The following is a 15,231-nucleotide window of genomic DNA, read 5'->3' as shown; positions in this document are numbered from 1 at the left end:
GTTTAACTTGACGGACATGGGCTGGGGTCAGATGAGTAAGAAAGACTGTGTCAAGTATGGAGGCACGCTGGTGGGGAACGCCTGTAAGTATGTTCCTGACCTGGCCCTCATGTCCTTCATCCTCTTCTTCGGCACCTACTCCATGACGGTTTCTCTCAAGAAGTTCAAGTTCAGCCGCTACTTCCCGACAAAGGTAAGACTTCCACTGTTTCCCGTCCAGTAGTTTTAATTCTGCAATATGCTATACCGACCTGCAACAAAAGTCAACATGCATGTCAAATGCTAGATTCTCGTATTAAAGGGATATTTACACAGAATCAACTTAAATCATAACACTGAACAGAAATCTCTATATTTAGTATTATTAAAGGCTTTATGTGTGATTTTTTGATCCAGCAGATGTCGCCCTTGAGCTCCAGCATGAAACCAAAACAACTCGCGCTGCGCATTGCTGTGTTAGCATGCTAATGCTAGCGATCTTTATTCTGCTGGTATCTTCACACTGTATGTAAATTTACCTGAAATGAGCGTGATCTAGAAACACAGTTAAGCAGTGAGTACAGTATGTTATTCTTCTTTTCTCTAGTCCCTCAATTAAACAACTTTTATACACGAGGGGAGGAGTCAGCCGGCCGTCCTGGCGATGTAAACAAAGTGAAGATAGGACTCTGAAAACTCTGAAAACATCACAGACAGTGGGACTCGGGTGTTACACCCATTGTAGACAGTCATGACTCACATAGTTATTTTCAGAGGATAGACTTGATTTATATATTTAAGTGTGAAGAATCGCAGATTAAGCATTTAAAAATATTAGAGTAACTATTTGCAACCACTTATCGTCTGAATATTCTGGAATTCTAGTGTAACAGAAATTTAGATGAATACAGGCAAAATATTTAAATAATTAGCTTTCAATACAACTTGTCTTCAGGGGCAAAGACTAGCTAGCTTAGTTACATCACCATATACACTATAACTATATTATTATTAAAGTTACAACAAATAAGTAAGTAAATTAATCTATCAACACATTAACCAAAAAGGTTCAAAAAGAGAGACCCATACCTGAGAGTGGGAGTTCCAGCGTTCTTTTCCTTCAAGCAGTGTTTTCAAATACAGGTCAGGTGACGTGCACATCCACGCCGGGGCCCTCGGGTTACAACACAAACTAACTGCTGGTTTTAGCATGATTTTATAAACATACCAAAACTAGGAACCTCATCTTAAACCTGGAGCAAAGACGGGTCTAAATGTCATCAGAATCAGAATCAGAAATCCTTTATTAATCCCAGGGGGAAATGTGTTTGCTACAGTTGCTCATAACACCAAAAATCAGCAGGAAGTACAGATAAGTTCACAATATAAAATCAAATAAAAACAGTAATAGTAATGCTAGTTTCTGAGAGATGCAGTTGTCACTTAATGCACAGAGTTTCAGGATGTGTAGGTGAAGAACGTGCTTGCGCCCATTCATGTGCCAATAACAAAAAAACAAAAGAGTCTGCTTCTATACACCCTGTGCTTTCCCTCTGTGCACTGCCTGTCAGCTCCTGTGTGTCCACTCAGACTGGAAGCTGTTGTTTGCACTTACTGAAGTTGTTTCCTCCTGTCTAGATCCTGGCTTGTGTTGTACACACTCTCAGATTTAGGTTAGGGGTCTAAATGAATGATAGAATTGTGGAATAGAAGACAATTAGATGAGGTCAGAGATTTGTTGCCAAATTCCTTTTAAGGGGCAGCAGAAACAGTTCTGGCTTTGATCGACAACTACAAGGTCCAGAATCAATTAGCATGTAGTTTTATGTTATTTAATTGGCTCATTTTCAAACAGCAAGGTGCCAATGATACCTCGCTTATATTTGCTAACTAGTCCTAATAAAAAGTATCTAACAAAAGTATAAAAATCATCCTGAATAAAAGTGATGCTCAGTTTTATGTGAATAATGTGCCGTTCTCTTGAATAGGAGGGTTTTTTTCAAAATCTTTTTATTAGTTTTCACAGATGATAAGAAAACATAGTTGGCATAAGAGTTGACATTGTACTGTGGTCATCTTTTGTAAAACCCATTCCTGTCTTCTCCCACCCATCCCAGTTAACTCTGTACCAACCCACCGAGTCAGGAATCCTACTCCCACTCCCAAGGTAGCCTGTTTCCACAGTAGCCTTCCCAGGAGTCTCATTCAAACTCATGCATACTAGGACAAGGAGCAAGAAGAGAGAGGAAATAATAAAGTAAATGAAGGAAAAACGAATAGGAGTTTTTAAAGATTTCAACTCAACACATTAAACCTGCTGAATGTCTTTATGACATACTGAAGCAGCAGCTTTGGTTTGATATATACCGGTTGCATCCAGCTTCATCCCTTCCTCCTCCTGATCAGACTGGCTGCCCTTAAACCTCCATATAGGACTGTCCTCCCACATCTTCTCTTCTCCTCCCCTCTCCCTGAATGTGCTCCAGGTCCGTGCCCTTGTAAGTGATTTTGCCATCATCATTTCGATCCTGATCTTCTGTGGACTGGATAGCCTGCTCGCTCTGGAGACCCCCAAACTGCACGTTCCCACTGAGCTCAAGGTTTCCCCCGAAATACAGCGTCAGACTTTACCTTCGTCTGTTGCCACTGATTGGATGCATTTCTTTACCCAATGATGTTGTTTTTTACACACTTCTAATCAGCTGTGGGGTTTGGTGAGGATTCATCAATGTGATGATTTACTTACTGAGTCTACTTCTTTTCTTTGTTTTGTTCCTCATGTTCACATCCTTCTCTTTTTATGTTTGAATGTATGTCTCCCCTCCTTTTTGTACGATCACACGTCCCTGCTTGTCCTCCTTCTGTCTTGGTGTGTGTGTGTGTGTGTGTGCTGATGGACGTGCAGCTGAGGAAGCTAATCAGTGATTTTTCCATCTTCATGTCGATCATGTGTTTTGTGGGTCTGGATATGTTGATTGGGTTAGACACACCCAAACTAATCGTTCCTACTGAGTTCAAGGTAACTGATTCTTCACTTCATCATTTCTGTGTTTAGCAAATATTCTTCTAACATCATTTTGCTTAGTGCATCTGCAATTTTTTGTGTGCCAACAGTGGTGGAAAGTAAACGACCAAAGTTCCCTCCTTTTGGGATCATAGCTCCATCAAGTCTGAACATCGTGCACATATTTTTAGATTTTCATTTTAACTGTTCTCTTTTGGAGGATAACATTTACTCACCAAGAAATCAGCGAGGGAATCCAACTTTTTGGACTTCTAATTCAGGAAACATTTTAATGCAGACTTGGAAATTAGACTGAGAAAACGTTGCTAACTTTTATGTACTTTATTTTAGTTGTTAAACTGATTAAATATATCTCGTCCACCACTGCATGCGAGCATGTTTCCACTGCACCAATGTTTAAAAAATTCGATTTTTAATACTAATTTTGGCAATCATCTTCTTGCCTGTATCATAAAGCAGTGTGTGTGTGTGTGTGTGTGTGTGTGTGTGTGTGTGTGTGTGTGTGTGTGTGTGTGTGTGTGTGTGTGTGTGTGTGTGTGTGTGTGTGTGTGTGTGTGTGTGTGTGTGTGTCTGTCTGCTCAGCCTACACGTTCGGATCGAGGCTGGTTGGTGATGCCGTTTGGTAAAAACCCCTGGTGGTGGTATCTGGCCAGCTCGGTCCCCGCTCTCCTGGTCACCATCCTCATCTTCATGGACCAGCAGATCAGCGCCGTCATCGTCAACCGCAAGGAGAACAAACTGAAGGTCTGAAACACCCAAACAACAACGTCAATAATAATAATAATAATAATAATAATAATAATAATAATAATAATAGCTTTATTTATATAGCACCTTAAAGCAAATACAGCAACAGAACAGAGATCAACAGAGAGGGCAAAATTGTAAAAATGCAAATAACAGGAATTCTGCTTGCCGTAATGACGTAACGTTTGGCCTTGAATGATTGTTCCCCCTCCCTGTCGTTCTGACTGCAGAAAGGTTGTGGCTACCACTTGGACCTGTTCTGGGTGGGGGTCCTGATGGCCGTGTGCTCCTTCATGGGTCTGCCCTGGTACGTAGCTGCCACCGTCATCTCCATCGCTCACATCGACTCTCTGAAGATGGAGAGCGAGTCCAGCGCTCCCGGAGAGCAGCCGCAGTTTCTCGGCGTCAGGTAATCATGTAATGCCAGTATGCAGCTGTGATTTCTTTCCAGTTTTTTTGGATTAAAAAGTCACCGTTTCTACGTTTCTAGAGAGCAGAGGTTGACAGGAATTCTGGTTTTTGTCCTGACGGGACTTTCAGTTTTCCTTGCTCCCGTTCTCCAGGTAAGATGGTATCATGAAGGGGAATATGTGATGTTGTTTTGCGTTGTTTTTTATGAACATTTATGTTTTAACTAACTGTTATCCTATTTGAACAGTACATCCCAATGCCAGTCCTGTACGGAGTGTTCCTGTACATGGGCGTGGCCTCACTCAGTGGCATCCAGGTGAGTAAAAGATGATATTCATGTGTCATCAAGGGTCACAGCAACACTCACTTCATTTTCCCCCCAATTTCAATCAGTGCAAATAAAAATCCATGTCTTAATGTTTCAGTTCTGGGAGCGTATCAAGCTGTATCTGATGCCCGCCAAACACCAGCCGGACTTCTCCTTCCTGCGTCACGTTCCTCTGAGACGGGTCCATCTGTTCACCCTGGTGCAGATCCTCTGTTTGGCAGTGCTCTGGATCCTGAAGTCCACATTCCTGGCCATCATCTTCCCAGTGATGGTGAGGAGTGCACATGTGTGAACACATTTGTAGAGAGTACTGAACCTTCTGTGACTCTCGCACAACTAATACTGTGTCATGTTGGACAACTATCTTGGAATTTGGCCGGAGAGGTTCAGGAGAGTAAAGCTAATCAGACACACAAAATCATTTCTCACATACAGCAGACTCAGTGAAATGACTTAGTCTTCAGAACAGAGGTGACTTCGTAAAGACAATGATTTGATTTGATTTAATTTATTTTCGTGTCATGCACACAAAGTGCCCGACCCTCATGGGCTTATAAGACACCAAAGAATTCAGTTGCAGTGGTTCACATTTACAAATCACAGCATTACAAAGTTGCCGGCTCCTGTCACAGTTCAGTCTTAAACAACGTGTTATGTCTTTTTTCCCAGGCTTTACAAACAGAATCTGCTATAACAAAGGTTCCTTTTTTAAAACACAACTCAAGTTTTTCATAATCGTCTAGCCAAAAGAAATCAACATTAATTGAAGACATTCTTTTAAAAAGAACATCCCTGATGTCAGCGTACATCGGGCAGTAAAACAAAAAGTGAGTCTCATTTTCAATTCTCCTAACTCACACAACAAACAAACTGGGTCTTCCTCTGGAAGCTAAAGGCAATGTTCCTGAATCACGTTGCTATTGGACGGATCGATTCTCGTTGGCCAAGTTTCATTAAATGTTTTAGCTGAAGACCACATCCTCTACCTTCAGAATCAGAATCAGAAATACTGAATAAAAGTTTCTCACTCAGCAGTTTGCCTCATTAGCTTAACGTGCCAAGGCAGACAAACTAGTAGGGCGTAAATATCCCCCATTGGATTGTCAATATGAACAGGGCTGGTTTGTGATACCTGTTTGTTAACAGTTCATCGTCTCCCTTTCTGTGCAGATTCTCGGTCTGATGGTCGTACGGAAGCTTCTGGATCTGATGTTCTCACAACACGACCTGGCCTGGCTGGACGACATCCTACCTGACAAAGACAAGAAGAAGAAGGAGGATGACAAGAAGAAGAAGAAGAAGGCGGCAGAGCCAGAGAGCGATGAGGAGGTGAGGAAACATCTCAAGCATGAGATTAACAGAGTCTCATCTGCTGCTGTTTGGATTCTCATTTCTTAGTTTTGACTGTTTATTTTAAATGTGTGTCACTCCATCTGTTGTGGTTGTGTCGCTCCTGGGTTTGTGTTCAAAAGACTAATACTGTATGTTTCTCCTCTCTGTCCCACAGTGTTGCTGAAAAGGCACTGTATAACACTTACTACAGTCTTTATGTGTCTCTGTCCTCCTCTTTTCCACAGTGCACTTTAGAAAACTGTCCCAGCATGTTAGAATGTGACGATAACAAATATTCAAGCATCACTAGTTTTATCCTTTTAAAAATCCCCTTTTTGTTCTGCATGCCGACAACTTCCTGTTTGTGTCCCCCAGCCAAACAGCTCCGCCCCCCCTCAAGTGCAGATCCCCATGGAGGCCATAGAGCCCCAAACAGAGCCAGTTCTGGACACTGTTAACCCTCCCACCCAAAACCAAACCTCTGATTGTGAGTACACCGACCTCTCCTCCGCCTCCTGTCGTGCCCAGTTGGTTGTTTTGAATACCATTCACTAAATGTTGCGTATGAAGTGCTGAAACACATTTATGTTGCTCTCTAGACCACATATGAGAATCTGAAGGATTGAATCAACAGCCGACCCATGCTCATGATTTATGTGCTCGCGCTGTTCGACACGATAGTCGGACCTGAGAGCTCACATTGTACAAGTTAAATCAGGACGGAACATTTCCAATTGTCAATAGGGAACTCCCACAGACTGAGCTTGAGGTATTTCAGTTGTCTCATACGTACGGCTCAAAGCGAAATAGGTCATGTCTCGATCGGCACACACTGTACGGGGGGTGGATCAGGGCCTGGATGAATGATTAACAGAGTCCAGCTGATTGCACGTTCAGCTGGCCCGCTCGGGTCAGTTCAAATACTGCCTGAAAGGAAAAATAGACTGTAACACGTTCTCAATTTCACAGCGCTTTCCTGTCATACCGGTGTTTTGTCAGTAATTGTTTTAAAAATTAACTAATAACTGCTCCAGCATCAACGTAGTGTGCTTGTGTGTCACAGTTGACAGGCAGCCGACGGCTTCACTGCTGGCCCTCCCACGAGCGTGCTCGCTTCACTCGAATTGTAAACTCGTACACAGATCTTAGCTCAGGTTTTCGCTGATAAAAAACATTTTAAAACCATCATATCCCGACAAAAGCCGAGCTTAAATCAGCTTTCAAAGGAAAGCTGGAACACGTTAAGTTAAAGACTAGATCCTGCTAAAGATAAAAGTTATTCACAAACATGTTAGTCCTTAAGAGAGCTCCTAAAGTAAAGATGTAAGGATGAAGAGTTTCTCACAGAGAACAAAGAAGGAGAGATTCCAGATCTATCACAGCCTCATATTAATATCACATTAAGTAGACTCTTACAGTTAGCAGCATGGTGAATAAACAGGAGCACATAGATATAAGAAAAATACACAATATGTTTATAATTAGAGCTCAATTCATTAAATAAAAGTTGTAATTGACTTTTGCATCAGAATGGTTCAAGAGTAAATTGGTGACTGTTATTCTTCAAATCAAAAGTAATGTTCCTGGGCCAATGATCTTTGAGAACAAGCGGCCCGGAGGGCCAGTGGCAAATTTAACATAATGTCAACCCCTGCTGTGTATCTACCATATTAACCATATTAAAGAAAGTGAATGGGTAAAATTGGAGGTCATTGCAGCTTCTGAAATTAAACTAGCTTCATTTCTGTAAAACATCATGCAACAGATTCTGTTTATGGATAGAATGTTTTAACTCTTTTCTCTTTGTGTCTGTGTTTGTATCCGTGTTGAACTACATGTGTCTACACACCGTCATGTGTTCTGTTCGGTGTGCACATGTTGTTGTTGTTGTTGTTGTGTGTCTGTGTTTTGGGTGTTTTTTTCTTTTACAGGAGACCAACCCGTACTCGACCGTCACATCCGATCAAAACGAATTAGACCGCAGGTACTGTGTGCTGAAACTGCACGTGCCCTACAGGGATCTGATTAGCTCACCTGACACAAACTGGCAGAAGCAACAAACCTGACACCATCAGACAACCACAAACTATTTAGTTACAGCATCAAAACAAACCGGCTGCATCACTTCTAAGCGACTGTATGTTGGCTAATGATTTGGGGTATTTTGATTGTTAATATTTTGGTTTTTTTTAAGTACATTGCAGAGAGATTACTGTGTACAGTTCAGAGTATGTTTAGAAAATAAAAGTAGTAAACACTCTAGGTCAGGAGTTTTCAAAGTTGAGACCCCTCGCCCTCTTACAGCCCCTCCCCCCTCACCCTTCTACATTTTCCCCAGAATGCTTTGGGAGAAATAGACAGGAATTATTTTAAGAACATGGATTCAGTGAGTTACACTTTTGGTCTACAACTTAAACTCCCCTTTTTTTAATTGTTAACATTTTGGCAAAGTGGTGTCAATGAAAGACTGCTGAATAAACTTATAAGCAGTCATCAACAATCTCTGATACTGAAGCAAACTTCAAAACAAGTTATGTCGTGACAGGGTGCATTTTTTGTTTGCTTGATTTCTACGCAGATTAACTTTGGACTTTTAAGTCATGACGGACAAACAGAAAGAAAATATATCCTCAAAATTGTAAGTCACAACAAATGTTAAAATAAGACAACCTTACATGAATAACTTCCAGTGGATTTTGGAATACCTGCATGTAACCTGTCCTCAAAGTCTCCTGCAAACTCCTGGTTTGGGGGGGGGGCTGTTTAAAAAACCCCTGTTCTAGATCTTACCTTTGATGCAGCCCCACTTCCTGTAGTTTTCTGCTGTTTATTGTAATCACTGTAGGCCCTGGCATATCTAGACAGGCTGTTATAATCATGTTGCTGTGTGGGTTATGACCTGAAGGGTCTCTCTGACCTGTCACTGATACAGACAAAAACATAATTCAGTTGTAAACCTTTGATTAGAGATGTGCAGATTTCATATTTTGGATATATTTAGCTTTGAGTGGTCAAAATGTTAAAAGAGAGAAAATCTCTTGGATTGTAAGATTGTGTAGCGTTATTCTGGCACCTGATGTAAATATTTATTATGTGTGAGTTTTTGTCTGTTATTATTTCTTTTCAGGGAGTTATTTTACAGATGGCCGGAAGGTCTTTACACTCTGCAAATATAAATATATAGACAGAGAGAGAGGGAGAGAGAGAGAGGGCGCTGTCTTTCATGCTTTTAAAGTAACAGTTTAATTATTTTTGATTTTTTTTTTTTAACATTATTCCCAGAATTTTAAAAAACCATCATCATGATAAAACTACACCGCAGCATTGTTCTTTAAAATCCGCTCATGTAAATGGAAGACTGCGTTGTTGTTGTTGTTGTTATTTCATTGCTGCACAAACTGTCCCTGCCTGTAGGAGGTGCTCAAAGAGCAGCATTGTTATACTTATTGCTTTTACTCGAGTACTGTTCTGAAGCACATTTCGAGGTACTTTTTACTCTAACTTTCACTTCTGCCCACGTCTTCTTCCCCTCCTGTAAATATTGTAATTTTTGATTTGAATACATTTATCTGACAGCTTTACGTACTTTGTAGATTCAGATTATTTGTACAAAATTTAAACTATGAAGTTATTCTAGATGATTATAGATTAACTCAGCCAGCAGTATATTACATAGATAATATAAACTTTCCCCCGACCGAGTGTGTAACTCAGTTGACGTTCATATTTATACATAAATAACGTGACACGTTGATATTATTAAGAAAGGCTCGCTCTATATTATTACTTATTTGTTTTGTTTATTGACGTTTTTGATGCAGTAATGTTACTGAGCTGCTGAATGCTGAAACATTTTTGCATATTTGTGAGCTCTGTGTGCGTGGGGAATTCATATTGGTCAGATTTTGGTTGTTTCTTTTAACAGAACAGGTGAATTAGTGGAATGGATTCAGTAAACCAGAGAGCACTGCAGCACCACCTCGCATCTTCTATCACATCACACATTTGTCTCATGTTTGATCCTGCATGGCTACTACAAGTCTGACCCCGTGTACCTGCTTACACCTGTCATCACATGACGCTGCTGCTGTGTGTCTACATTTAAAAGCCCCTTACATGAACCATCAGATTATACATACAGACCTTGTCTGGACTTCACTCTTTGTACTCTGTAATCTCGTTTTAAGAAGCAGTGATCTATTATCTTATTACCCATATGAATCACATTCCTCTCTTTCACTCCACATCCTTCCCTACCTGCCCCCCCCCCCCCCTCCCCTCCATCACCTCCTGCCAGATTGAAAAACTCTGGAAGCTTTAGTAGCTTGTGGAGCAGCGCCATCTAGTGTAATTTAACAGTCAAACAACAGCAGTGCCACGGCTGAGAGTCAAATAAAATCCCTGATTTGTCAACAAACATGTACTAATGTACAAAACTAATAATGTCTCATATAAACCTACCTTACATCATCAGTTCTCCCACTTTTGTAATGTAACATCTTGAATATGTTTAGTGCACTAAGCTGCTAGTTTATTAAGTACAGCTCTACAGATGCCGTCGTTTTCAACAGTTATGTAATAAATCTTTCTTAATCACATGTAGACAAACCAGTTGAACCCGATGAACTGAATACGTCATGTTAGTATATGTGGGTTTTAATGTAGAGTAAAAAGTGTAACCTGGCCTGGTGCCACCACTGTTCCCCAGCATCACTCTGCACCTGAAGATCTCCTGCCCCCCCTCGCCTAACCCCTCCCAGACGAGCCTAGCCTCCGGGGACGCTCAGTCACACCTGCCTCCACCGCGCCGGCCCGTGCCCCAGGTCAACATCCAGGTGGAGTCAGACTGCGAGGAGTCTGGCTTCTGCTTCAGGCCGCAACGCCGCCTCCACCACCACCATCATCATCATCACAACCAGAGCCACTATTTCCCCCGTGCCACACCTCCACCTGTAATACACAGAGACTTTCACCCCAAACTGCATGCTCGCTTCATTGACCAATGTGCTGAGACCGTTCTGTAGACACTAACAGAAGGTGCAAAGTGTTGCATACTGTTAATAACTCTTAATCCGCACTATGACAGTTTCTATTCATTTTTACTAAACTGATCTTTCATTTGATTTATATCAGATGTGATCCCTGTGAATTATATAACTAGCCACCCTAAACCTTGTTGAGCTCTCAGGTCGGACCCCTGCAGTGCTCTGAGAAACCAGCTTCATGTAGTGAAGATAACTAGCAGCAAAGAAACAACCAAAATGTGTTAATAATATAACAACTGATAAATGCATGAACCCACTCTGAACCTGTGTCAGTATTGTTGATCATGATTTTCTTTGTGTGCATTTAAAGAAAGGCAGAGAGAGTGAAAGTGATACACTTCACCTCGACATCAGCGTGAATGAGGGAAATTGATGAAGGTTTGAAATGAAACGTCATGATTTATGTGCACAACGGATGTGAAGCCCTGACAGTGTAATAAAACAGCATTTAAAGTTTGTTTTTGTGTTAGTTTGTTTTTTATCCAGACTGGATCAATCCTCACTCTGTGCTGAATATAACATCATATGAACTCAAGGGTTGAATTAAAAACACATTTGAGGTTCTTTCACGGCCCAAAAGTTCAACTCCTAAAGACCAAGGTGAAGATCATTAATGGAAACTAAAATATACAAAACATTTTCATTAACTGAAAGTAAATTAAAATGAGTAACAGAAGTTACTGTTGATACAGAATCAGACGGCAAATCTGACCTGAGACATGATCAGCTCCATACAGGTACACTACCTGAGACATGATCAGCTCCATACAGGTACACTACCTGAGACATGATCAGCTCCATGCAGGTACACTACCTGAGACATGATCACTACCTGAGACATGATCACTACCTGAGACATGATCACTACCTGAGACATGATCACTACCTGAGACATGATCACTACCTGAGACATGATCACTACCTGAGACATGATCACTACCTGAGACATGATCACTACCTGAGACATGATCACTACCTGAGACATGATCACTACCTGAGACATGATCACTACCTGAGACATGATCAGCACCATGCAGGTACACTACCTGAGACATGATCACTACCTGAGACATGATCAGCACCATGCAGGTACACTACCTGAGACATGATCAGCACCATACAGGTACACTACCTGAGACATGATCAGCACCATACAGGTACACTACCTGAGACATGATCACTACCTGAGACATGATCAGCTCCATGCAGGTACACTACCTGAGACATGGTCAGCTCCATGACAACATCACTTGGACTTTTCACATCCTGATGTATCCCTCCTCCTCAGCCAGGATTTCTGAATCCTTTTGATTAACATTTTAAGCTGACAGTGTTTTTACTTTAATCAGCATCTCAAACAACAGACTCTAATTTCACTAGAGTCATGATCACATTCATTTCTTTTATCATGCCAATAAAGGATCATACAGCAGAGTAGCTGCTCTGTGGTAACCATGGACACCTACGGTAGACTAGAACGTTTGGGTTGCTTAGCAACAGGCTAGTTTCAGTTAAATTGTTGAACTAGTTGAGTAGGTGGAGTTAAAAACTAATGTAGTGTTGATTTTTAAAAAACTTTTTTAAACACTGTTTTCTGTTCTTATAACAGTTGAATGTCGAGATGTTGTGTTGCTGTGATTATCTTCAGACCGCTGAAAGCCTCTCACCTCTCACCTCGGTGCTATAACTGAAACATGGAAGAATAGTGTGCAGCTAAGGTTAACGAGTTACACAGCAGATAATTAACGTATCTTACTTTCTGCTCTCTGTGAACTTACAGCTTTAACGTAGCTCGGTAACAAAGCTCCTCTTCTTCATAGTCCTCCTTATCTGCCATCGACGTCTCCAACATGTTAGCGTCTTCATTTCCGGAATGAGCGGTTTGTGACTTCTTCATTTCTCCCGCGTCTTTTCACGACAGTAGAAGAAAAAGTGGTCTTTAATGAATATATAAACTCGAACTTCTCGTCATTTAACCAAACTATTTGTCGCTTGAAGTAGCCTAACTCACTTGGAATAAGGTATTCTAATTTATACCATTTTGAGCCCTTTCAGCTTGTGATGTGTCGTCATGAACGATTCGTTCAAAACGAACGAATCATCTGGGTGAACGACCTGAACTGAATCACTTACTGAAAAGAGTCGTTCATTTCTCAACTCTCTCTCCTCTCTCCCGTCTCGTGTCTCTCTCTCCAGACTGTAAGAGTCTCTCAAAGCCCGCCCTCCCTCTCCTCTCATGTCAGTGATACCTACTGACTGAACCAATAGGAGGAGTCGGTCAGGAGCTCTGTGTCTCTAAAGCTGGTCCCTACTTCTCCCTCTCATGTCTCCAAAATTGAGGAAGTAGAAAATATATTATTTAACATTTAGGTGTCGCGAAAATGTTTGTGCTTTTTATATCTGCTGTCAGTTTACAAACAGCTTTTATATCAAACTTCATTTAACTCAGCTGACTGTTTTAACATCTACTGACGATCATGTTTCAGTCAGTACAGTGTGTGTGTGCGTGTGTGTGTGTGTGTGTGTGTGTGTGTGTGTGTGTGTGTGTGTGTGTGTGTGTGTGTGTGTGTGTGTGTGTGTGTCTGTGTGTGTGTGTGTGTGTGTGTGTGTGTGGCTGTTGACTTGCAGTCTCGCTCGTTCACGTTCACTGAACGAACTGAATGGGAGCTCCGCCTCCTCTCTCTCTCCCTCCTCTCTCTCTCCCTCTCAGTCAGTCAGTGAGTGATTTGTGTTCTGAACAGAACGGTCGGGGAAAATAAATGTGATTGTTTTAGCAGCTTTCAGTTTGTAACTGGAGCTTTATCCAACTAAATTCTCAGCTCATTGGTTTATTATTCACCACCGGCTGTTCTCAGAACGATGGTGAGCAGAACTAAACGTTTGGTCGTGTTTCAGTTTATTAAATTCTGATTCACAGACAGAGCTGCAGAGAAGTACTGAACGATTCAGTGAACGAATCTTTTGAACGAATCACTTTACTGAACTGATTCTACTGATTCAGTACACTGAAAAGAACTGCTTTTCACATCACTACTTTCAGCCTCATGCACTCAAACACTTTATTATCTTTATCAGGTGACGTCAGACGAGAGCTCAACGGTCAACGTCCCTGCGTCACCGGAACGTCACAATGTGTGTAACGTTTTTTTTCTTTCTTTCTTTTTCTATTCTTTGTTTTAATTATTAGAATTTTTAAACTGAATTAAAAATGTTATTTTAATCTGTTGTTGAGCTACCAACAAAAATATCACAGTCAATAATTTACATTTATTTTTTTATTAAAGATAATAGATTAAGATAAACTTTATTGATCCCCCATGGGGGAAATTTTTGTATTACAGCAGCTCAAGAAAACAGGAAAAAGGAATAAAATTATTAAAAATAAAAATAAAACATATGTACATCAGTTAAATAAAGGCAAAAAAAAATACAATAATACAAGGTATGTATACTTCCACTTGTGAAAAGACTTATTATTAAAAACACACACAGTGTGTAGCATTGTTGAAATGAGTCATGAGGTGGTGATGCTGTTAAAGAGTCTGATTAAACAGTCTGATTAAACAGTCTGATTAAACAGTCTGACTTCAGATGGGATGAACGACCTGCGGTAGCGCTCTGTCTTGCAGGGTGGGTGTCTGAGTCTGCTGCTGAAGGAGCTGCTCAGGGCCCCCACAGGGCCCCACAGGGCCCCCACAGTGACATGCAGGGGGTGAGAGGGGTTGTCCACTCTTAAGAGTGTCAATTAAATTATGACTTTTATGATTATTGTTACATGTTTCCTTCAACCATTATCTTTTCATTGACTGTAAATATTACTGGTGTGTCTGATTGTTTGTACATCTCTATAGTTCAATAAAAATAAAACATTTTCTATATAAACATTCAGATATGATTCAAAAAACTAGAGGAAAGAAACAAGATAATAAACTCTCTTTAATTTACAGTTTAAAGTTTGTGGTATTTTTAGCATCATCATTCAATTCTTAAAATGTATTTCCAACAAAGGCTCAGTGCCTTGCTCAAGGGCACCTCGACAGCTACCTTACCAACTTCTCCGTTTTAACCCTAACCCACTATCATAATAAATTAAGAAGTGTACTAATTAAACCGTTCAGAGAAATGTGTAAAATTATCAAGTTTAAAATGAGCTCCTCTAAATCTCCACAGTGAAGTTCTCACAAATATGAGGTGCATATCTTATGAGAGAATATTTGTTCAATGAAACTAAATGATTTGTCTCTGGCACAGTTTAAATACTTCTCAGACTAGCAGTGATATAAGATTTATTTAAAAAACTCATCTGATGAACTCAGTGAGAAGGTCCCTGGTGACATCAAAATGCAGCAAACAAAAACATCCAA

At 40.7% G+C, this 15,231-nt stretch overlaps 1 protein-coding gene across 12 annotated transcripts in view; it reads left to right on the top strand.

Annotated features, from left to right (window-relative positions):
- Window positions 1-11,319, top strand: part of slc4a5b (solute carrier family 4 member 5b) — a 32,712-nt gene extending 21,393 nt beyond the window's left edge. For 5 of the 12 annotated variants that reach the window (XM_065965827.1, XM_065965822.1, XM_065965825.1 and 2 more), the window contains 10 exons: window positions 2-193; window positions 2,885-2,998; window positions 3,587-3,748; window positions 3,982-4,160; window positions 4,242-4,314; window positions 4,410-4,478; window positions 4,588-4,761; window positions 5,661-5,819; window positions 7,754-7,806; window positions 10,531-11,319. In XM_065965827.1, the coding sequence (XP_065821899.1) occupies window positions 2-193; window positions 2,885-2,998; window positions 3,587-3,748; window positions 3,982-4,160; window positions 4,242-4,314; window positions 4,410-4,478; window positions 4,588-4,761; window positions 5,661-5,819; window positions 7,754-7,806; window positions 10,531-10,846 (1,491 nt within the window). In that variant the 3' untranslated portion in view covers window positions 10,847-11,319. Of the gene's footprint in view, window position 1; window positions 194-2,465; window positions 2,580-2,884; window positions 2,999-3,586; window positions 3,749-3,981; window positions 4,161-4,241; window positions 4,315-4,409; window positions 4,479-4,587; window positions 4,762-5,660; window positions 5,820-5,997; window positions 6,011-7,753; window positions 7,890-8,400 lie in introns of those variants that run through there. The other 7 variants (XR_010669038.1, XR_010669036.1, XR_010669037.1 and 4 more) reach the window with 7 other exon arrangements.
- Window positions 11,320-15,231: the final 3,912 nt, after the last annotated feature.

Source organism: Labrus bergylta, chromosome 17, assembly GCF_963930695.1.
Source record: "Labrus bergylta chromosome 17, fLabBer1.1, whole genome shotgun sequence".
In the NCBI taxonomy this organism is placed as follows: domain Eukaryota; kingdom Metazoa; phylum Chordata; class Actinopteri; order Labriformes; family Labridae; genus Labrus; species Labrus bergylta.
The sequence above is the reverse complement of the archived record's forward strand: the minus strand, read 5'-3'. Positions and strand labels throughout refer to the sequence as shown.